The sequence below is a fragment of the Chionomys nivalis genome, chromosome 23 (genome assembly GCF_950005125.1).
Source record: "Chionomys nivalis chromosome 23, mChiNiv1.1, whole genome shotgun sequence".
In the NCBI taxonomy this organism is placed as follows: Eukaryota; Metazoa; Chordata; class Mammalia; order Rodentia; family Cricetidae; genus Chionomys; species Chionomys nivalis.
In genome coordinates, this window is record NC_080108.1 from 40,408,894 (window position 1) to 40,433,101 (window position 24,208).

At 46.5% G+C, this 24,208-nt stretch overlaps 1 protein-coding gene and 1 pseudogene across 7 annotated transcripts in view; one reads left to right on the forward strand and one right to left on the reverse strand.

Annotated features, from left to right (window-relative positions):
* Positions 1-9,526: 9,526 nt before the first annotated feature.
* On the forward strand, positions 9,527-13,816 carry LOC130865097 (atrophin-1-like; annotated as a pseudogene).
* A 994-nt stretch (positions 13,817-14,810) lies between these two features.
* LOC130865096 (uncharacterized) overlaps positions 14,811-24,208 on the reverse strand; it is a 43,595-nt gene continuing 34,197 nt past the window's right edge. For all 7 annotated transcript variants that reach the window (XM_057755973.1, XM_057755978.1, XM_057755977.1 and 4 more), the window contains 5 exons: positions 24,044-24,207; positions 23,482-23,887; positions 23,227-23,390; positions 16,563-22,823; positions 14,811-16,443 (listed from right to left, as the gene is read on the reverse strand). In XM_057755973.1, the coding sequence (XP_057611956.1) occupies positions 22,790-22,823; positions 23,227-23,390; positions 23,482-23,887; positions 24,044-24,207 (768 nt within the window). In that variant the 3' untranslated portion in view covers positions 14,811-16,443; positions 16,563-22,789. The remainder of the gene's footprint in view (positions 16,444-16,562; positions 22,824-23,226; positions 23,391-23,481; positions 23,888-24,043; position 24,208) is intronic.

Here is a 24,208-nt window from a genome sequence, read left to right on the forward strand (position 1 = left end):
TGGGTTAAAAGGTACAGAGGTCTTGAGAATGGGTGGGTACAAACCAAATCCATACATCATCATGTGGAGGCAGGGGACCAGACCCGAGCAAGAGGTTTTAAGGCAGATAGGCAAGTGGTGACCAGTACTGGGTCTTTTCACATGGGGGGACACTGCCCAGGCAAATCTACACTCACAGAGGAATGGCTGGAGGTAAGGCGAGGGATCTACCATTAGTGTCAATTTTGGGTGTAGAATTCCAGCGATTTTCAATTGGAAAAATGACCTTATAGGAGGGTTAAAAGTTACAGGATCCCTAGCATTCCTCAGCTGCAAGGGAGAGCCTGCCCAGCTTATGGAATCCATGGAAGATTTTTGGTACAAGTGACTCTGGAGGGCAGGAAAGGGGCCATGTAGGAAACAGAGTAAGCCGTGCAGAGAGAACTTAGGTTTGGAGAGCTTATTTAGTGACTATTGGGAGGATATAGGAGTAAGGAGGTATGGGAGAAGAGAGAGAAAGGGGGAAGCTGGCTCTTGAGAAGAGTAGACAGAGAAAGAAAAGGGAAAGAGGGGCAAGATCAGTTTGCCTTGGAGGGAACGGGGAGATCGGGAGTGGGCAGAGCTTGTCTCTTAAAGGGACACGGTACCCAGGTTACAAGGAAGGCCAGCATAATTATTATAATAATAATTGCTCTAGCTAGAACTTTGAGTACTGTATTAAGTAGACAAGGAGAGACTGATCAGCCTTGTCTTGTTTCTGATTTTAGTGGAATCACTTTGTCTCATTGATTCTTTGTATTGTTTTCTTTGTTTCCATTTTAGCCCTCAATTTAATTATTTACTGCTGTCTTCTCCTCCTGGGTGAGTCTGCTTCTTCTTGTTCTAGAGCTTTCAAATGTACTGTTAAGTCACCAGTATAAGATTTATCCACTTTCTTTATAAGGATCTTAGTGCTATGAACTTTCCTCTTAGCTCTGCTTTCAAAGGTTCCCATAAGTTAGGGTATTTTGTGCTTTCATTTTCATTGAATTCTAGGAAGCTTTTATTTTTTTTTCTTTATTTCTACCTTGACCCAAGGGTGATTCAGTTGAACACTGTTCAATTTCCATGAATTTGTAGACTTTTTGCAATTAATATTTTTGTTGAATTCTAACTTTAAGCCATGGTGATCCAACAAGATACATGTTTCCCCCACACACTTTTTTCATGTCTGCTGATGTTGGCTTTGTTAGTTAGTCAACTTTAGAGAAGGTTTCATGAGGTGTTACGAATAAGGTCTATTCTTTTGTATTTGGATGGAATATTATATAGATGTTTGTTAAACCCCTTTGAGTAATAACTTCTAATATTTCCTTTATTTCTCTGTTAAGTGTCTAGCTTGCAGTCCTATCCAGTGGTAAGAGTGGGGTGTTGAAGTTTCCCTCTATTTGTGTGTAGTGTTTGATATATTATTTGAGATTTAGTTTGAGATTTAGTAATTTTTTTTTACAAATGTGGGTACCCTTGTATTTGGGGCATAAATATTCAGAATTGGGACTTCATCTTGATGGTTTTTTTTCCTGTGACAAATATGAAATCTTCTTTATCTCTTTGATTAATTTTAGTTTGAAGTCTTTTTTGTTAGATATTAGGATAGGTACACCAGCATTTTCTTCTTTTTTTCCATTTGATTGAAAAATCTTTTACCAATTCTTTACTCTGCAGTAATGTCTGTCTTAGAAGTTTAGGTGTGTTTCTTGTATGCAACAGAAAGAAGAATTCTCTTTTCTTATACTTTCTGCTAGTCTGTGTCTTTTTTTTTTTTTTTGGTTTTGGTTTTGCTTTTTGAGACAGGGTTTCTCTGTAGCTTTGGTGCCTGTCCCAGAACTAGCTCTTGTAGACTAGGCTGGCCTCGAACTCCCAGAGATCCGCCTGCCTCTGCCTCCTGAGTGCTGGGATTAAAGGCATGTGCCACCACCGCCCGGCTTAGTCTGTCTTTTTAGAGGTGAATTGAGACTATTGATATCAAGATATTAATGACCAGTGATTGTTAATATCTATTACTTTTGGTTTTGTTGGTGGTGGTGGTGCTCTGTGTTTTACTCCTTTGGGATTAGCTGGTGTGGGATTATCTATTACCTGTATTTTTGTGCATGTAAATAAGTTCCTTGGGTTGATGTTTTCCTTCTAGTATTTTCTGTATGATTGGATTTATGGATAGGTATTGTTTGAATATAGTTTTGTCATCTAACATCTTGTTTTCACCATGTATGGTGATTGAAAGCTTTGCTGACTGTAATAGTCTGGGCTGGTGTCTGTGGTTCCCCAAGATCTACAGAAGAACATCTATCTAAGACCTTTTGATCTTCAGAGTTTCCATTGAGAAGTTGGGTGTAATCTGGTAGGTCTGCCTTTATATGTTACTTGGCCATTTTCTTTTATAGATCTTAATATTCTTTCTTTATTCTGTGTGTTTTGTGTTTTGATTATTATGTGGTAAGCGGACTTTATTTATTTGTTTATTTTGTGCCAATCTATCTGGTGTTCTCTAAGCTTATTGTACTTTCACAGGTATGTCCTTCTTTAGGTTGGGAAAGTTTTCTTCTATGATTTGGCTGAATAATTTTTCTGTCCCTCTGAATGTGGTTGAGAGTTGCATGGCTGGGGTAGACTGATGCACCCCTGGCAGTGACACCAGGATTTATCTCTACTGCATGTACTGACTTTCTGGGATCCTATTCTATTTGGATGTATACCTTGTTCAACCTACATATACGAGGGAGGGCTTTGAACCTTCTACAAAGCAATGTGCCTTACCCTCTTTTAGGATTAGATGGGGGTGGGGTGGGAGTGTGTGTGGAGGGAAAGGGAAAAGGAGAGGGAGTGGGAATTTGGATTGGTATTTTTAAAAAAAAATCTAATAGATTAAAAAAAAGAACAACAAAAAAAGAAAATGTATGCTTTCAAAAAACTGTATTTAGAAGTTTATTTATAATTTATTCATAACCACAAGCAATCAAAATAACCTCCAGTAAGTATGTGAAATTGAAAGATCAAATATTGGTTATTAATAAAATTTGGAAGTATCCAGTCATAAAAATGATAATCTAATATAGGTAAGTGAGAGAACAATATGAAAAGATTAAATAATATATGATATAAAATTGATATTTTCCAAAAGGTATGAAAGAACTAAAGAGATTTGTTGTTGCCAGTTTCTGAGGCTGTAAAGACAGATAGACACATGGTGTATCCAGATTTGATTAGAGGGCATAATTGTGTGAGTTGAAACATGTGTTTTTAAGGAATCTGGCTAACAGAGACGTCTACTATGGTATTGTCATGGTAGATACACCTAATAGTCTAAGAATGGTTACCTTTATTTTTGATATTTCCTCTTCATAATTTACTATCCAGTGACCTTCCCACTGTATCCTGGTTACACATCCCCATTACCATGTCACATGTAAAATCCTGACTCCCCATCACTGTACAACACACTGAGGCCATCCATAAAACCATTAGGAAAGACCTGTTGAAAGGAACCTTCCTCAAATCCTCAACAGAACATAGGATGTCTTCCTTTCACATCCATGTATTTGTTTTGTCCTCTTCACTCCTTAGCATATTTAATAAGCAAAACTCAAAAACATCTCCAAGTGCTAAATCATAAGAATCAATTTTATTAATTAAAATTTCGTTTTTAATGGCTTTTCATGATTGTTAACCAAACAAAACATCCATCATCTCCTTGGGGACAAATTTGGATCAGGAAACTTAATGAAAAAATAATTATAACACTATTGTCCATAGCTAAACTGAAAATATTCTGTTTTTTTTTAATGTAAGAGGAAAACAAGCAAGCAATAAATTAATTAAATAATTTAAAATCTTTTTTTACCATCTTGTAATTAAGTTTTATTATTCTCTGTGCATAGTATGTTACATTATTTCACACCAAAATTAGTGAGACATTATCACTTCGAGCAGGCTTGAGTCCGTGAAATTTTTTTTAATATTTTTTTTATTTTATTCTTTTTTAATAAAAATTTACGCATCCTACCCATTTCCCATTTCCCTCCCCCTCGTCCCACACATTGCTCCCTCCCCCCTCCCCCTTTCCCCACTCCCCTCCCCCTCCCCCCACTCCATTCCCCCTCCCTCTTTGTACTGAACAGCAGTCCAAATTCCTTGCCCTGCAGGAAGTCCAAGGTCCTCCCACTTCTATCTAGATCCAGGAAGGTGGGCATCCAAACAGGCTAAGCTCCCACAAAGCCAGTTCATGTATTAGGATCGAAACCTAGTACCATTGTCCTTGGCTTCTCATCAGCCTTCATTGTCTGCCATGTTCAGAGAGTCCGGTTTCATCCCATGCTTATTCAGTCCCAGTCCAGCTGGCCTTGGTGAGCTCCCAATAGTTCAGTTCCACTGTCACAGTGGATGGGTGCACACCTCGTGGTCCTGACTTCCTTGCTCATGTTCTCCTTCTTTCTGCTCCTCATTTGGACCTTAAGAGCTCAGTCCCTTGCTCCAAATTGGGTCTCTGTCTCTACCTCGATCCATCGCCAGATGAAGGTTCTAAGATGATATGCAAGATATTCATCAGTATAGGATAGGGTCATTTCAGGTTCCCTCTCCTCAGTTGCCCAAGGTACTAGCTGGGGACCTCTCCCTGGACACCTGCGAGCCCCTCTAAGTCAAGTCTCTTGCCAACCCTAAGACGGCTCCCTTAATTAGGATATATATTTCTCTGCTCCCGTATCCATCCTTCCTATATCCCAACCATCCCATTCCCCCAAGGTCCCCTCATCCTCCCCTTGTCACATTTCTCACCCCATTTCCCCTTAGCCATATGCCACCTCACCCAGAAGTTCCCAGTTTTGCCCAGCAATCTTGTCTACTTGCCCTATCCAGGAGGATGACTATACGTTTTTCTTTGGATTCACCTTCTTATTTAGCTTCTCTAGGACCACAAATTATATGCTCAATGTCATTTGTTTATGGCTAGAAACCAACAATGAATGAGTACATCCCATGTTCCTCTTTTTGGGTCTGGCTTACCTCACTCAGGATAGTGTTTTCTATTTCCATCCATTTGCATGCAAAATTCAGGATGTCATTGTTTTTAACTGCTGAGTAGTACTCTAATATGTATATATTCCACACTTTCTTCATCCATTCTTCCATTGAAGGGCATCTAGGTTGTTTCCAGGATCTGGCTATTACAAACAATGCTTCTATGAACATAGTTGAACAAATGCTTTTGTCATATGATAGGGCATCTCTTGGGTATATTCCCAAGAGTGGTATTACTGGATCTTGCGGTAGGTTGATCCCAAATTTCCTGAGAAATTGCCACACTGATTTCCAAAGTGGTTGTGCAAGTTTGCATTCCCACCAACAATGGATGAGAGTGCCCCTTACTCCACAACCTCTCCAGCAAAGACTGTCATTGGTGTTTTTGATTTTAGCCATTCTGACAGGTATAAGATGGTATCTCAAAGTTGTTTTAATTTGCATTTCTCTTATAGCTAAAGAGATTGAGCATGACCTTAAGTGTCTTTTGGCCATTTGAATTTCTTCTGTTGAGAATTCTCTGTTCAGTTCAGTGCCCCATTTTTTAATTGGGTTAATTAGCATTTTAAAGTCTAGTTTCTTGAGTTCTTTATCTATTTTGGAGATCAGACCTTTGTCTGTTGCAGGGTTGGTGAAGATCTTCTCCCAGTCAGTGGGTTGCCTTTTTGTCTTAGTGACAGTGTCCTTTGCTTTACAGAAGCTTCTCAGTTTCAGGAGGTCCCATTTATTCAATGTTGCCCTTAATGTCTGTGCTGCTGGGGACATACGTAAGAAGTGATCTCCTGTGCCCATATGTTGTAGAGTACTTCCCACTTTTTCCTCTATCAGGTTCAGTGTGTTGAGACTGATATTGAGGTCCTTAATCCATTTGGACTTGAGTTTTGTGCATGGCGATAGATATGGATATATTTTCATTATTCTACAGGTTCACAACCAGTTCTGCAAGCACCATTTGTTGAAGATGGTTTCTTTCTTCCATTGAATACTTTTAGCTCCTTTATCACAAATCAGGTGTTCATAGGTTTGTGGGTTAAAATCAGGGTCTTCTACTCAATTCCATTGATCAACTTCTCTGTTTTTATGCCAATACCAAGCTGTTTTCAATACTGAAGTTCTGTAATAGAGTTTGAAGTCAGGGATGGTAATGCCTCCAGAGTTCCTTTATTGTATAAGATTGTTTTGGCTATCCTGGGTTTTTGGTTTTTCCATATAAAGTTGATTAATTTCCTCTCAAGATCTGTGAAGAATTTTGATGGGATTTTGATGGGGATTGCATTGAATCTATAAATTGCCCTTGGTAGAATTGCCATTTTTACTATGTTGATCCTCCCAATCCAAGAGAAAGGGATATCCTTCTATTTTCTGGTATCCTCCTCAATTTCTTTCTTCAAAGACTTAAAGTTCTTGTCAAACAGATCCTTTACTTCCTTGGTTAGAGTTACCTCCAAGATATTTTATGCTATTTGTGGCTATCGTGAAGTTTGATGCTTGTGTGATTTCCCTCTAAGCTTCCTTATACTTTGTGTATAGAAGGGCAACTGATATTTTGGAATTGATCTTGTATCCTGCCACACTACTAAAGGTGTTTATCAGGTGTAGAAGTTCTTTGCTGGAGTTTTTTGGGTTGCTTATGTACACTATCATACCATCTGCAAATAATGAAAGTTTAACTTCTTCCTTTCCAATTTGAATACCTTTGATCCTTTTATGTTGTCTTATTGCTATCGCTAGAACTTCAAGCACTATTGAAGAGGTATGGAGAGAGTGGACAGCCCTGTCATGTTCCTGATTTTAGTGGGATGGCTTTGAGTTTCCCTCCGTTTAATTTGATGTTAGCTGTCATCTTGCTATGAAAAGCTTTTATTATAGTTAGGTACGACCCTTGTAACTCTAATCTCTCTAAGACCTTTATCATGAAGGGATGTTGAATTTTGTCAAATGCTTTTTCAGCATCTAATGAAATGATCATTTTTTTCTTTCAGTTTATTTATATGATGGATTACATATCAAGATTTATGTATGTTAAACCAGCCCTGCATCCCTGGGGTGAAGCCTACTTGATAATAATGGGTAATTTTTCTTTCCTTTTTTTAATTTTTTTAATTAATTTATTTATTTATTAAAGATTTCTGCCTTCTCCCCACCACCACCTCCCATTTCCCTCCCCCTCCCCCATCATGTCCCCCTCCCTCATCATCCCTAAGAGTAATCCGGGTTCCCTGCCCTGTGGGAAGTCCAAGGACCACCCAGCTCCATCCAAGTCTAGTAAGGTGAGCATCCAAACTGCCTAGGCTACCACAAAGCCAGTATGTGCTGTAGGATCAAAAACCCATTGCCATTGTTCTTGACTTCTCAGTAGTCCTTATTGTCTATTATGTTCAGCAAGTCCGGTTTTATCCCATGCTTTTTCAGACCCAGGCCAGCTGGCCTTGGTGAGTTCCTGATAGAACATATCCATTGTCTCAGTGTGTGGGTGCACCGCTCACGGTCCTGAGTTCCTTGCTCGTGCTCTGTCTCCTGCTCTTGATTTGGACCTTGAGATTTCAGTCCGGTGCTCCAATGTGGGTCTTTGTCTCTGTCTCCTTTCATCGCCTAAATGTTTTTCTTTGGGTTTACCTTCTTAATTAGCTTCTCTAGGATCATGCATAATAGGCTTTTTCTAATGTGTTCTTGGATTCGGTTTGCCAGTATTTTATTGAGGATTTTCGCATCGATGTTCATGAGTGAGATTGTCCTGTAGTTCTCTTTCTTGGTTGGGTCTTTGTGTGGTTTTGGTATCAGAGTAACTGCAGCTCATAAAAGGAATTTGGCAATGACTTCTCTGTTTCTGTATTGTGAAACACATTAAGGAATATAGGTATTAGGTCTTCTTGGAAGTTCTGGTAGAATTCTGCATTGAAGCCTTCTGGACCTGGGCTTTTTTTGGTAGAGAGGTTTTTATAACAACTTCTAATTCTTCGTGACTAATAGGTCTATTTAGATTATTCACCTGGTCCTGATTTAACTTTGGTATATGGGGGGCTGGAGTGGTGGCTCAGTGGTTAAGAGCATTGACTGTTCTTCCGGAGGACCTGAGTTCTATTCCCAGCAACCACATGGTGGCTCACAACCATCTGTAATGAGATCTGGTGCCCTCTTCTGGCACCAGAGAGAGAGAGAGGTGAGACAGAGAGAGGAGAGACAGAAGCTGCCTCTCTGATAGGGAGCTGGAAAATCCAACCTACACAATCTTAACCCAACTTTATACCTTTGAACCCACAAAGATAACCAGAAGGTTGTGATAACCCTAAAGATGCACTATTGTCAAACATACCTTAGTGCTGACCACAAGCTCTCCAATTGCTTTTAAGACCCATATGTGAAAAGGAATACCATACATTGTAGGGGTAAACTACCTAACTACTCAGTCCTAGAGAAATTATGGTTATTATAGGAGAATGTACAGCCACTAAACCAGAATAACCTGTAACAACTATAAACAAGAATCTATACTCACTGATAAGTATAGTCATCATCCTTCATCAATGAATTTCCCTTTGCAACAGATGGAGACTACTACACAAAACCACAATCAATCAAACCACAGGGTTGTGTAGTTCACACTCCCACACCCCAGATAAAGTTGAGTAGGAGGAGGTGGAAAGATTGTAAGGGACAGAGAGTCAGGGAGTTTGCTGTGAGACGGTGCCTCCCAGTAGCATATAACAGAAGCATTTAACATAATGTCTCACCAACATGTATGTACTAATGAAAATCCAAGGACTCAAGTCTAAATAAAAACACCTCAACCAAAGAATGTTGAGGGTAGGAGAAATAGCCTTCCTCATGAGGAGCACACACTTGCTATTGGTGACCCCAAACTAATGGTCAAACCTAAAAACATGCTTACAAGAAAGATTATATAGATCCTCCGCCCCCCCGACTGCCGCGCGCTCCCTCCCTCGCGTCTCCTCCGGGCCCCTCTCTCCTCCGTTCCTCCGCGCTCCCTCCTTCTCCCTCTTCCTCCCTGCTCCCATCCCCCTCTCCCGAGTGCCCTCCCTCCGCCGTCCGCTTTCCTGTGCGAGTCACCGGACGCGCCGCCCAGCCCGTCCGCCTGTCCGCCCGCCCGCAGCCCGGCGCCGGGCCGGGGCCTCGGGCCAGGACGCGTTTGTGGGCGGCTGGCCTCGGGGCGGGCTAGGGGCGCGCGGCACGAGCGGCGGGAGGGTCGGGGGTCGCGGGCCTCGCTGGGGCCGCGAGTGCGGGCGGAGGCGGGCGGCGCGGCGGGGGCGGGCGGCGGGTTCCGGGCGGGCGGGGAGTGCGAGAAGCCGATCGGGGCTGCGCGGGGAGAGAGGCCTGGGGGCCACCCTCGGGCGGGGGGGGGGGGGGGGGGCGGGGGCCGCCGCCGCCGCCGCGGCAGCAGCGACTGAAGCCTCGCAGCGAGGAGGGGCGGGGAGTGGCCGCCGCCGTCCCCGGGAGGCACCGGAGCCCGACTGCACTCGCAGCCAGCCAGCCGTCCCGAGCCGCTCACAGGTCACCTCTGACCCTGTTTTCCTAATCCCAGACCTAGTTACTTCGTGAAGGGGGCACTGAGGCTCGGCAGTGTTTCACAGAGAAAACCCTGCGAGTACCACGTGCCTACAACTGCTTCCAGCTTCCCAGACCACAGCTGTGGGGAGCTTGGGGTACAGCATACGAGATTCTGTATTAAGCTGCCCAGGCAGAGGAGAATGGGGTCTCCACAGCCTGAAGAATGAAGACACGACAGAATAAAGACTCAATGTCAATGAGGAGTGGACGGAAGAAAGAGGCCCCTGGGCCCCGGGAAGAGCTGAAATCAAGGGGCCGGGCCTCCCCTGGAGGGGTCAGCACGTCCGGCAGTGATGGCAAAGCTGAGAAGTCCAGGCAGACTGCCAAGAAGGTGCGAGTAGAGGAGACCTCTACCCCAAAGGCCAGCAAGCAGGGCCGCAGTGAGGAGATCTCAGAGAGCGAAAGCGAGGAGACCAGTGCACCCAAAAAGACCAAAACTGAGCAGGAGCTCCCTCGACCACAGTCTCCCTCGGATCTGGACAGCTTGGATGGGCGCAGCATTAATGACGATGGCAGCAGTGACCCTAGGGACATAGATCAGGATAACCGACACATCTCCCAGCATCTACAGCCCTGGAAGTGTGGAGAATGACTCCGATTCATCTTCCGGCCTGTCTCAGGGCCCGGCCCGCCCCTACCACCCACCTCCACTCTTTCCTCCTTCCCCTCCACCACCAGACAGCACTCCCCGACAGCCAGAGCCCAGCTTTGAACCCCATCCTTCTGTGACACCTACAGGATATCATGCTCCAATGGAGCCACCCACATCTCGATTATTCCAGGGCCCGCCTCCTGGAGCCCCTCCCCCACACCCACAGCTCTACCCTGGGAATGCTGGTGGAGGTGTTTTATCTGGGTCCCCCATGGGTCCCAAAGGGGGAGCAGCTGCCTCTTCAGTGGGTACCCCTAGTGGAGGCAAGCAGCATCCCCCACCCACCACCCCAATTCCAATATCAAGCTCCGGGGCCAGTGGTCCCCCTCCAACAAAGCCACCTAATGCTCCAGTGGGTGGTGGGAACTTACCTTCTGCTCCACCATCAGCTACTTTCCCCCACGTGACCCCAAACCTGCCTCCTCCACCTGCCCTAAGACCCCTCAACAATGCCTCAGCCTCTCCTCCTGGCATGGGGGCTCAGCCAATCCCTGGGCATCTGCCCTCTCCCCATGCCATGGGTCAGGGTATGAGTGGACTTCCTCCTGGCCCAGAGAAGGGTCCAACTCTGGCTCCCTCACCCCACCCTTTACCCCCAGCTTCTTCCTCCTCTGCCCCTGGGCCCCCAATGCGGTATCCATATTCATCCTCCAGTAGCTCTGCAGCAGCTTCTTCTAGTTCTTCCTCCTCCTCGGCCTCCCAGTACCCAGCTTCCCAAGCTCTGCCCAGTTATCCCCATTCCTTCCCTCAGCCCACAAGTATGTCTGTCTCTAATCAGCCACCCAAGTATACCCAGCCTTCCCTCCCATCCCAGGCTGTGTGGAGTCAGGGTCCTCCACCTCCTCCTCCCTATGGCCGCCTCTTGGCCAACAACAACACCCATCCAGGCCCTTACCCTCCTGCTGGAGGCCAATCCACAGCCCACCCACCAGCCCCTACACATCACCATCACCAGCAGCAGCAGCCACAGCCACAGCAACAACATCATCCTGGAAACTCCGGGCCCCCTCCACCCGGGGCATATCCTTACCCCCTAGAGAGCAGCAGCTCCCACCATGCACACCCTTACAACATGTCTCCCTCCCTGGGGTCTTTGAGGCCCTACCCACCGGGGCCAGCACACTTGCCTCCTCCTCATGGCCAGGTGTCCTATAGTCAAGCAGGTCCCAATGGCCCCCCAGTTTCCTCCTCTTCCAACGCTTCCGGCTCTTCCTCTCAAGCCTCCTACTCCTGCTCGCACCCCTCCTCATCCCAGGGTTCCCAAGGGGCATCCTACCCCTTCCCACCCGTTCCTCCAGTCACTACTTCCTCAGCTACACTTTCTACTGTCATCGCTACCTTGGCTTCCTCGCCTGCAGGCTACAAGACGGCCTCACCACCCGGGCCCCCTCAGTACAGCAAGAGAGCCCCATCCCCTGGGTCCTATAAGACCGCCACTCCACCTGGATACAAACCGGGGTCACCACCCTCCTTTAGAACAGGGACCCCGCCTGGCTTTCGAGGCACCTCTCCGCCAGCAGGCCCAGGGACCTTCAAGCCAGGCTCACCCACTGTGGGACCAGGGCCCCTGCCACCTGCGGGGCCTTCGAGTTTGTCATCTCTGCCTCCACCACCCGCGGCCCCAGCGACAGGGCCGCCCCTGACTGCCACGCAGATCAAACAGGAGCCAGCTGAAGAGTATGAAGCCCCCGAGAGTCCGGTGCCCCCGGCCCGAAGCCCCTCGCCCCCTCCCAAGGTGGTGGACGTGCCCAGCCACGCCAGTCAGTCAGCCAGGTTCAATAAGCACCTGGACCGTGGCTTCAACTCGCGCGCACGCAGCGACCTGTACTTCGTGCCGCTGGAGGGATCCAAGCTGGCCAAGAAGCGCGCGGACCTGGTGGAGAAAGTGCGGCGCGAGGCCGAGCAGCGCGCACGCGAAGAAAAGGAGCGCGAGCGCGAACGGGAGCGCGAGAAGGAGCGCGAGCGCGAGAAAGAGCGCAAGCTGGAGCGCAGTGTGAAGCTGGCCCAGGAGGGCCGTGCTCCAGTGGAGTGCCCATCTCTGGGTCCAGTGCCCCATCGGCCTCCCTTTGAGCCTGGCAGCGCTGTGGCTACAGTGCCCCCTTACCTGGGTCCTGATACTCCAGCCCTGCGCACTCTCAGTGAATACGCCCGACCTCCTGTCATGTCTCCTGGCAATCGCAACCACCCATTCTATGTGCCCTTGGGGGCAGTGGACCCGGGGCTTCTGGGTTACAATGTCCCAGCCCTGTACAGCAGCGACCCAGCTGCCCGCGAAAGGGAGCGGGAAGCCCGTGAACGCGACCTCCGTGACCGGCTCAAGCCTGGCTTTGAGGTGAAGCCTAGTGAGCTGGAACCCCTACATGGGGTCCCCGGGCCAGGCCTGGATCCCTTCCCCCGACATGGGGGCCTGGCTCTACAGCCTGGGCCACCTGGCCTGCATCCCTTCCCGTTTCATCCGAGCCTGGGGCCTCTAGAGCGAGAAGGGCTAGCGCTGGCAGCTGGGCCAGCCCTGCGTCCTGACATGTCTTACGCTGAGCGGCTGGCAGCTGAAAGGCAGCATGCAGAAAGGGTGGCAGCCCTGGGCAATGACCCTCTGGCCCGACTGCAGATGCTCAACGTGACTCCCCATCACCACCAGCACTCCCACATCCACTCCCACCTTCACCTGCACCAGCAGGATGCCATTCATGCAGCCTCCGCCTCGGTGCACCCTCTCATTGACCCCCTGGCCTCAGGGTCTCACCTTACCCGGATCCCCTACCCAGCTGGGACCCTCCCTAATCCCCTTCTTCCTCACCCTCTGCACGAGAACGAAGTTCTTCGTCACCAGCTCTTTGCTGCTCCTTACCGGGACCTGCCAGCTTCCCTTTCTGCTCCCATGTCAGCAGCTCATCAGCTGCAGGCCATGCACGCCCAGTCAGCTGAGCTGCAGCGCTTGGCACTGGAACAGCAGCAGTGGCTGCACGCCCATCACCCATTGCACAGTGTACCACTGCCCGCCCAGGAGGACTACTACAGTCACCTGAAGAAGGAGAGCGACAAGCCGCTGTAGAACCTGCGATCCAGAGAGCGCCCACTGCTCTTTCACCCAGACCTTGGAGGACTACTCCACCCTTTTGCCGCACCCCCACCCCCCCAGAGCCGAGGAGAGGATGCTGCCCACTGGCAGAGCTTCTGCAGCTGGGCAGAGGGAGGGAGGGAAGAAGGGACAGACAAGGTTAAGGCCCAGGGTTGTGTGCAGAGGTGGGAAGTGGCAAGGGTGGGGACAGAAAGTGCACAGTATCTTGGACCAGGTCCCTCTTCCTTATCCCCTGCTTTTCTTCTCCTCCATGCCCAATCCTTGGTGCCACTGCTCCTCCCCTAACCCATTGGTGTGATTATTTCATCTGTTAGATGTGGCTGTTTTGCGTAGCATTGTGTGCTGCCCCTGCCCCATCCCCCTGTGTGCACCCCCCTCGGCGATGTGTGCCCCTTGCCCGTCCCACATTAATAATTTATATATATAAATATCTATATGATGCTCTTTAAAAAACATCCTGACCAAAACCAACCAAACAAAAACATCCTCACACTTCAAAAAAAAAAAAAAAAAGATTATATAGTCTGAGTAGGTTGTGTTTGTGTACATAGAAATACATATATGTATATAAATGAATGTGTGTAAAAGTGAGCAAAGAGGCCATGGTTTGAAAGAGAACCAGGCAGAGTACACGGGAAGGACTGAGATGAATAAAGGGAAAAGGTATATGATGTAAGTATAATCTCAAGAAATAATTTTCTAAAAAATCACAAGGCTAGACAGTTCTGAAATCTATGAACCAGGAAACCCTAATGAAATGGGTAAAATTCTAGATCAGAGATCAAAATTCTGGGTAAGAGAAATTAAATCAAAAATAGGTTCAAAACGTAAACAGACCTTTAGAAAAAAATGAGAACCAACTGACATAAGCCTTCCTTTAAATTCCATTTTATAGAAAATAGGGCACATCTTCTTCCTTCCTAAGCAGAAGTTTTATTTATTTTAATTGTAAAAAATATGGTGTCTCCCTTTACAATCTGACTGGTAGCATGGACATTATCTGTGGTAATAGAGTTGGTTGCTCATTCCTGGACTCTTAAAATGGTTAAGTCCTAAACATTAGATTGCAAAATCACTCACCCAGAAAAAAATAAATACTACAACTTGAAAGATATGAAAACCTACTACATCCTTTAAAACATCTGCAGAACAGCAGCGTGGGGCTTATGGAGATTAGCAGGGCTGTAGATTGAATAACTAATCTCTACCTCCAAGGATCTTGGCCACCACAGAACATATACTTTCCCTGAGAAGTGCACCATGATTGTAAAATAACTCTGTGTCCAAACAGAAATAAAACAAGAAAGTGCCCTCATCTGCAGGGTTCAGGATCCTGCATGGCCCCCAGTAGTGAGCACCACTCCTCTGGCATGCCGTGGCAACAATGGACACATAAGAAGGGAAACCGGTTACTGATACCAGGCTGCCTGTCCCACTAGAGCCCTCCACAAGGAACCAGAGACAAGGACGGCAGCAGGGTGCTGCAGCAGGACTTGTGCTTTATTGTGGGAGATATGAGGAACATGGGTGGGCAGCAGAAGCTGGGCTTTGTTCTTGGTCCTGACCACACAGCCATTGACCTCCATACATAAATAGGGGCAGACTCTGCACAGGTGGCCCCTCCAGCCCCGGAACAGGAACCCACTGTGTAAGGGGCCTCATGTCCAGACTGGCACTGAATCCGTCCCAGTGGTGCTGGTCATGCACGTCTCCATGCTGGCCAGGCAGCTTCCAGGCAGGCTGATGAGGCTTCTGTCATCCTCGTACTCATCCCCATCCTGCTCTGAGGAGTACACGAGGCTGCTCAGCTTGTTCCCAGGTTGCCCTCTCTGGTGGAGGTCTGCTTTGGCAGCTCCCCTGTCCAGGTACACTTTGTACATGGTGTCCCCATGTAGGTAATCAGGCTGTGCTCACTGTGAACACAGTCATCTTGTCCACAGCCAGCAGCAGAAACCTGATGAAGTTGAGCAGGGATTGAAAGAAAGTCCCCTCGATGGACGGGACCTTCTGTGCGCACCTTGTAAAGATCCCGTGGGCACCTTTCTTGTTTTTCAAACAGAGAAACAGTTGTACACAGCCTGGGCCATGAACTCACCCACCCACTTCAGAAGCCTTGTGCAGTAGAGTACCTGTCTGTCATGTTGGTACAGCCCTTGCCCTCAGTGGAGGGCAGGAAGTAATACTGAGACTTACAGTAGTATTGCAGACCCCACAGCGTGAGGGGCTGGTGGAAGCTGGGATGACTCAGTTTCCCAGATCCTCCACTGGACCACTTCAGCTCTGGCCACCAACACTACTTGCTCTTGAGAATTTAGATCCATCAAACTGAACACTGTAGCTGGCTCTACAATTCTCTAACAGTTCATCAGCTATATACACTATTACCTTCTCCAGGGATTCGAGGACCGGCATGGTCATGTCAGCCTGGACTGCTCTGCTGGCCATGACCGAAGAAGAGAAATACTCCTGAGTACCTGAGATCTCAGGATTCTGAATGCTTGTTTTAGACATGTATCTGAAGAAGAGCATCAGGTACATCTTGTGTGCCTTGTGGTAGTCGCCCTTCTCGATGCTTGCACACAGTTTGCCTCCATGTGGTGGGGGCATCTTTCTGGGTGACCAAAATCAATACCATGAGCCTCTGCACTGTTCAGAACTGGTGCTGTGGCAGGCGATGTTGGTGGAGCCTCCTTGCTCCCTTCCCTGTGGCTGCTACATGCACTCTACCAGAACTGATTTGTTTTTTGGCAGAAGCTACTATTGATGGCTACTTCCCCATCTGCCTGTATCACTGTGGGAAACACTATTTTCCTAGATAATACAGCAGTGCTGAGCCTCACCCTTCATCTATAGTTCAGAGATGTGCAAATTTACATTTTTTGAGGCTTCTCTGGATCCAGAGAATGTAATGGAGATTCTAAGCCTCAGTGACTTGTTTGAGTCTTTGCAGTAGAACAGGAAAACTCTGGGAGGTCTCCCCTCCATCTGCTGGACAAGTAAATGTTATTGCCAATGCCGTTTACACTCCTCAGGGCGCAGGTGAGTCTGGCTGTTGATCCAAGAGGCACAGAGGAGGAGGGTGTTTCTGTCAATGTAGTCTGAGAAAAGGAACCTGCCAAAGCAGAAACCACAGTGAACAGCAGAGTTGAGGTACAGCATTTTGGGGATCTGAACCAGAAGGGATTGACTGAGTTTAGGAGTTCTCCCCAGGACTCTTGGACCTGTCCGTACCTGTACATTGAGATGGAAAAATGAAGATGAGGGGAGTCCAAGCAATGGCAGGCTCAGCACACCTTCTTCTCAGACAGGGTCTTCTGTCTGGGCTGTCTCATTATCTCATTATCTGGACCCCATAGAGGAAGATGTGCTAGTCAAGCAAATGAGTTCTCACTAACTCCTCCTAGTTCAGTGTGGGTTCCTGAAAGAGCAAGCCAGGTGAAGTGAATTACTTTCTCCATGGAATATAAAGTAGATGGTAAAACACCCAGGCCTGTGTGCAAAGACCTCTTTGAGATCCACAGGAGAGCGATTGCTGATTCCTCACAAATTGGAGGACTCAGTCAGTCATGGCCCGCTGTCTGTTGGGGTTATCGCATGTGGGCACCTGTCCTGCAGAAACTCCAGAGAGAGACTCAGCACACTCCTGTAAGTCGCAGAGCAGCCATCTCTTCCACAGGTGTTCACTGTATCAGTGCTGCTGTGGGTTTCAGACTTATGAAAGGAAAACTACAGGGAGCATGGCGATGTGTCCTAGCAAAGCCATCGCTGATGCATTTCCTGATGAATGTGGACAGGGACAGCACATGGGCAATCAACACAGGAGAGCTTGGGACCCACCCAGGAACTGAGGATGACAAACCCTGAACAGAGACAAATGAGTCTGATAATATGAACAATTCTGTTGCCTTTAATGGATCAAGGATGATTAGATCTGTCTATTTTAGAGGAGGAGGCACTTGTTCAAAATGCTGTGGGTGAAAAGGGGTTCATACAGTGAAGTAGGCCTTGATAAATGTCACAGGAGATGACACATCATGGCCTAGAATGCAGATCAAATACCAACATAGGGTCTGCAGGTAGCAGGCAGAGTGCAGAACCAGGCAATATGTCAAGATGTCATGTATGGCTTTCAGGCAAATGTGTTAATATGTTCAAGAGATATTTAACCAAAATGCTGCCTGTTGTTTCTTCTGACATTAGACACCCTACTTTGATAGATGTAATGGGCTGAACTTGCACAGAAGGGGCCTTGAAGAATGCATTTGCCAGAGGCTGATACAGTCCAACAGCTGAGAACCAGGGAAAGGCTGAAATGGGACAGATCTTGAAGGTGCAGCAGTGATGCAGTAAGCAGGCGTTGCAAAAAGAGGAGATGGTGCAGGGTACAAGATGCGTCGTAGACCGTGACTTAGGAAAGAAAGCAGGTTCAAGGACCCACTTAGGGGTTAGTGATATATTAACCACATGACACATGATAATGTGGAAACAGGAGTGTATTCAGGCATAGAGCTTTCCAGAATCATTTTCCATTAGTAAAATGTACCAAGCACAGGCTGATATTTCTATATTTAAGAGAAAAATGCCAACTCCATGGGATTCCCTTTAAACACTAGGTTCAATGGAAAGTACTTGGATTAGTAAACCAATCATAACCTTGATGTCTGTTTTATTGGCATTTTATGATCACTTAGAATCATTGAATGTGAACGAATAGAAGATACTGTAAGCAGAAGCTGTGTACAAAGGCAGCAGTGTAGACAAATACTGTTGCAGATGTGGAGATGGATCGAGGCCCAGGAGTTTGAGTATCCTGCACTGTTTCTCTTGTCTCTGTCATCTTGAGAAACTCACCTGTGCCAGACTTGAATGTAATATCCAGGCCCACCACCGGGCCACAACCCAAAGGTGTGTGTGGTGCCTATATTACCTGATGCATAGTTAGATTCACAGAAAGAGCTGGAGTCTGTTAAAAGTGGTCTTGAGAATACAAAGAAAGAGACCACCACTCCCACTAAAGCATCTTACTGATGCAACTTCTAATGAGGAGAATAGATGCTCACAGAAGTGGCAGAGCAAGCATACCTGGAGAGTAAGCTGTACTTTTTATCCCTGTTAACACTATTATCCATGACCAAAGGAAGGAAAGTAGTTGTTTGGATGAGCTGAGGTCCAACTTCACAGTGTATGCACAGTTAGAGCTAGTCTGGAAAGGAATTATGAACAGTGAAGAAGGCAAAGAGAAGAGGAGGTCACTGGATGTATAGATATTCTGTTTTCTTTTTTAAAAAAGGAAAGGAAATTGGTTCCATCTGTCTGGAAGAACATGTCTAACACTTGAAGAGAAGTGGGCATTTAGAATGGGACATTGGGAATGGAGGAAGAAAGTCTAAAAGGCTCAGGAGTGTTCAGGGTTGAAGGAAAAACAGCATTTGTTTTATAGTATTTGACAAGAAAAATGATCATTTAATATTTCTTACAGGACTGGTTATTATTGACTCATAGGGGTATCCAAGGAGATATGAGGAACAGATATTTGACTTTTTTACCTCATTGTACCCTAGAGACAATGGAACTGATTTCCATGATCAAGGTGCAGGCAATGTTGGCCAAGAAGCAGAGGGCAGGATGGACTGGGAAAGGATCCTTGCAGTAATAGAGACGAACAGATGGTAGATGAGATGCTGTGGTAAAGTGTAGTAGTGATCTGTGCTTCAGATGCAGATACAGCCAGGGTGACAGCAGAGCTCTTATGCCTGTCCCTGCCCTGCAGTGAAAGAAGCAGTTCAAGACCAAAGTTCTCCTCAGGGAGTCCAGGTTGTCCTAGGCCTCCTTTCCCGCCCCTGCAGAGAAGTGGCTCTTCCTTTGGGAATGTTTCCACTGAGGCTGCCAAGACCCTTGTGAGCCCTGCTGCTAAAGCTCAGCTTCCATGGGAGCCTGAGGAGTAGCTAGGTAGGATTTCAGTTTTGGGGAGTCATAGCAGTAATCACCAGCTCTGGCTGACTCCTTTCACCCTGGGCTCTGACAGGACAGAAGGACAGCACTGCTGAGTCTCCTCAGTGAGCACAGGGTGAGCTCTAACAGGATCATTAGTCACCACAGAACACAGGCCTCAGAATCCAGCTGGATTCTACTAGATCATATCCTTTGATCTTCTGAAAAGATTGCCACATCCAGAAGACATCTTTAACACTCTTACAAAAATAAAAGGAAATAACACATTGTTAACTTTCCCACAGAGAATGCCATCAGATTATTTCATTGGTATGTGATTTACCACAAAGATATATATATTTGGGGTTCCTCAAAGAATTCATTATTCGGGGAACATATTCCAGTAACTATCAAATGAATTTACTGCACTACAGTCTCAACTTTTCGCCTATACAATAGTCTGCCCCATACACGATCAGACACTCATTTATGAGATTCCTGCACTCACTTCCAGTGTCTGTATGTTTCGCTAGTCGATGTACAAATTTCAAATCCATCATTCTTCTCCTACACCACTGCATCCAATTCCCACCACTTTATCTCAGCCAGCAACACCAGAGACACTATGTCCCTAGACACACTTGCAAGTAGGTGAACTTCAATCTCATTCTCATCCTCCAATCCCAGTTCCCCAGTCTTATTCCCAGCTTTATAGCAGGCCACCTGTTCTGGACTCTCCTTTTTCTGTCCCCATTCCTGGAGTAAACAAATCCTCTCTCTCAGCCTTCTCTTCATCCCATTCCTTTGTCTTGGTCTCCTTCACTGGAGACAGTCTGTCACTGCAGCCCATGCTGACCATGGAAGCAAATAGGCAATATTTCCTCTCCTTTCTGTCCTCCATTTTCAAACACTCAGTCTCATCCCTAAGACTGTACAAGACCACGTGCTGGACAGGGATGTGATTTCACCTCTTAATCCAACTCCCTAAGGACTTTAGAGATCCAGAAGGCTGACCAAACTTTTCTCCCTCCTTATGTATCTGATGAGACACTTGCCAATCTAGCTCATCCTACTCTTTCCTGCAATCTCCCAATACTAGAAACACTGCCCACCTGCAACCACCAGTGGCCACACCTGGGAGAGACTCAGAGCACTCTCTAAAGGCTACCCACAGCCACCACACCCCCTCCAGAAATCCTGTGAGGGCAACAGAAACTAAGGAATGAAAAACCTACCCAACAGACAGGCAAGACCAGATATCAACTACTGGAAGTGAAATTTTTCTAAGCCCAGATGGCTGGATGTCAGCATGAGGACAGAATCAAAACAGCCCAACAGTGTGTCTCCATTAGAGCTCATCAGTAGGACTTCAGTAGTTCCCAAGCAAGGCAAACAGCTGACACACAGAACAAGGACTTCAAAATAGCTATTATGAGAATGGTCAAGGACCTTAGGAGGACATGAATGAAATCTTTGGAACACAAACAATGGATTTGAATGAAGAAGACAGGTCAAGGGTACACATGAAAAAAAAAGATTCGATAAAGACAAGTGGAACCAAGGGAGAACTGGAAACAGTGTAAGGGACTGGAGCAAGAATCCTAGAGGTAAGACTTACTGACAGAATGTAAGAGATAGAAGCAAAAATCGCAGACATTGAAGACAAGATAGAAGATAATTGTTTTCCCAGTCAATAACAATGTTAAATCTAATAAAATTTCCACCACAAAGCACCAGAAAAATTGGGATATTATGTAAAGGCCAAGTCCATGATTAAGGGGAATAGAAGGCGAAGAAAGCAAAGTCAAAGAAACAGAAACTATTTCCAATAAAATCATAGAAGAAAACTTCCCTAACCTAAAGATTGAGCTTCCTATTAAGGTAAAAGAAGCATACAGAACTCCAAATAGACTAGATCATCAAACAAATCATACTTGGCACAATATAATCAAATCAATAAAACAAAGAATGTTCAAGGGTATAATAAAAATAATCAAGTAACATATAATGGCAGGAATTATTAGAATAAAATGATGACTGACTCTACTAACACTGACTATTATTATGACTGGGGTGAACAGGGCACCATATAGGACTCGGTCAAGATTTCATCTACATGATGTAGCCAATGAAGTGGATTCCGGACAATTGATAAACTGTCACAAAGAACCATACTCCCATTCACCAGGACAGGACCATTGGCCTCTGCAGAGGAGAGCACACAATTGGGATGGTTGGTGTACATCAAGACCATGATACAGAAACTCATCATCTACCACAAGGAGATGCACATTGGACACGAATTCACTACACCTGACTGATCTCAAGATTGGACCCCTGAAAAGCTTGTCAGCTGGCTTGCCCCTGGTGACCCAGGAAGATGCTCCATATATGTATGGTGGGCAGGAGAAGACTGCAGGCAGCTCCCTCAACAAGGCTGCACACCATACCACTGGCCATCATCTGCAGCTCCTTGGCAATCAGGTTTCCTTCTAAACTAAAGCCTGATGATGGCCCTGGGCTCAAAGATGTTCCAAGTTTGTTGACTTTTTCTGGGCAGTGATGTTTCCCAGTCCTTTTAAGCACTGTTTACCTATTTCTAGTACAAACACCTATCTTGCTGTTTACTCAAAGTCAAGGAATCCCCCATGGGGACATCAAATTTATCTGTCTGAATAATCATTGGCTGAGACAACAGCACCTTAGGGCATGAAAGATGAAGGCTTGAACTCGGTCAAGCAGAAAGAAGAAGAGGCTCCTGAAAACATGTGGCTTCTCTTCTCTGCAGCCACACCCTCTCTGAGCACCTCAGGACGAGAACAGATTTCTCAGGCAGCACTCACCTGCTGCAGCTTGGAGCAAGCTGGAACCCATGAGGAAGATAGGGTCATCTTCTCGGGGTACACATGCACCATTCGCTCCTAACCTCCTCTTCAGGGGAATTTTGCTCCTCTCCTTCTTGGTTGTGGACCCTGTCACCACCCACACATTCATTCCTTACTTTTCTGCTCTCAGAATGGAATTTCCTCTGGATAAATCACCTCCTCCCCATCCAGATGCAAGCCCTTTCTTCTGCCCTCTCTCACTGCTTTTATCCTTTGACATGTCCCACTTTCCCCACTCCTCCTTCCCCCTCCTCTTCCTGTGCCTCCTTACCACCTAAGAGGAAAGTGTGCAAGCGCTTCTTTACAGGTGCTCATTGATTCTGTTGATGGAAGTGAGGGGAGGAGGAGATGGGGACCCAGAGTCATCTGGGACACTTAACTTTTCTCATGTGGACTTGAAGCAGGATGGATGCCTCGTCATCGCCCATGATGATGTGACAGGCTTCTATGTCCAGCTACTTCTTCTGGGAACAAATGAAGTTCACCCTTGCACCCAGTAGGAGAGGAGGGGTACAGAGCTCATGCCCTGGTGGCTGGAGCTGTCTATCAGGTAGATGTTTGGGGCACACCTCCTTTCATGCTCTGGCCTGGCTTGCTCCAGAAACTGTTATGCCCCAACCAGGCCGAACACAGACCCGGGGTTTAGGAATCCCGGGTCAGGGCCGCATCGTCAGCTCTTGAAAAGAGATGAACAAAGGACTGTTTTAGTGACATTGACATAGAAAGACTTAGCAAAAAGCTGAACTGAGGAACCAGAGTTCTCCACATACTTCTTCCATTCCTAAACTGTTGTCCCTTTGAAAGCTCTTCTCCCTCCAGTTCCCCTGCATCCGCAAGCCCTGCCAGCAACCTCTGCTATCTGCTTCTGTCTCAACTATGCTAGTCTCTTCATGAATAGGATTCAGTGTGAAAGCACCTTTTGGGGTTCCAGAAACCTTAATGTTTAAGTCCTGTAAATGACTGAAGCCTGCCCATGGCAAAGTGCCTTCGAAAAGTCAGGTCAAATCATAAGAGATTAACTGGCCTCACCCACCACATTTCCTTAAAAGTGCAATTTCCATTCTTTTGTTATTCCTTACCTGGATGTTGTCTCTTTTGTCCTTGGCATGCAGAGGCAGCAGAAAAACCTTCGAAAAAGGTTTCTGGTGGCCTTCACCTTAGCGTCCTTGTGTGTCCCCTCAGATGTTAAGTTTGCAGCATTTTCTGCTGACTTGGGTGTCTCTAATGACTTCATATCAGCACCCTGTGGGGCAGAATTCGCAGGTGAGTTAAGATCTGATGTATAAATCAGGGGAGCTGGACTTAGAGAAACCCTTGCTAGTTTTTTCATTTACCTCCTGGCCTTTCTTTACTTTGGGTTCTGTCATGAAGGTTGGCAGAGCCAGCTCACTCCACCTTCTCCTCAGTGGAAAGCGAGGGAGGGTGAGATGAAGAGAGAGCCTCCTGGAGTAGCAGACCTGTGGATGATATTTGCTTTTCCACCTGTAGATACGATTTTTCTGAAAAAGGGCGTCGTTTTTGGCTAAGGTCCAATAAAATCTATTTGGCAAAATTGTGTCACAGTTCTCTTCTGCCACTATGTTAGTCAGTGAGCAGGTTGTGTTGACAAGGCTTGAAATAGAGTACTCCGACGCTAATTGTTTGGAAGACTGTAAACTGTCATCAGTGAGATGGACCCAGGATACTTCATCTGCCATGTCCTCCACCTTTTCTGGTGGGGATTGGCTCTGCAATAAGATGCTAGAAATGAAAAAAAAAAAGCAAAATCAACATTAGGAGACAAAGTGCCATGGGCAAAGTGCCTTCGAAAAGTCAGCTCAAATCATAAGAGATTAACTGGCCTCACCCACCACATTTCCTTAAAAGTGCAATTTCCATTCTTTTGTTATTCCTTACCTGGATGTTGTCTCTTTTGTCCTTGGCATGCAGAGGCAGCAGAAAAACCTTCGAAAAAGGTTTCTGGTGGCCTTCACCTTAGCGTCCTTGTGTGTCCCCTCAGATGTTAAGTTTGCAGCATTTTCTGCTGACTTGGGTGTCTCTAATGACTTCATATCAGCACCC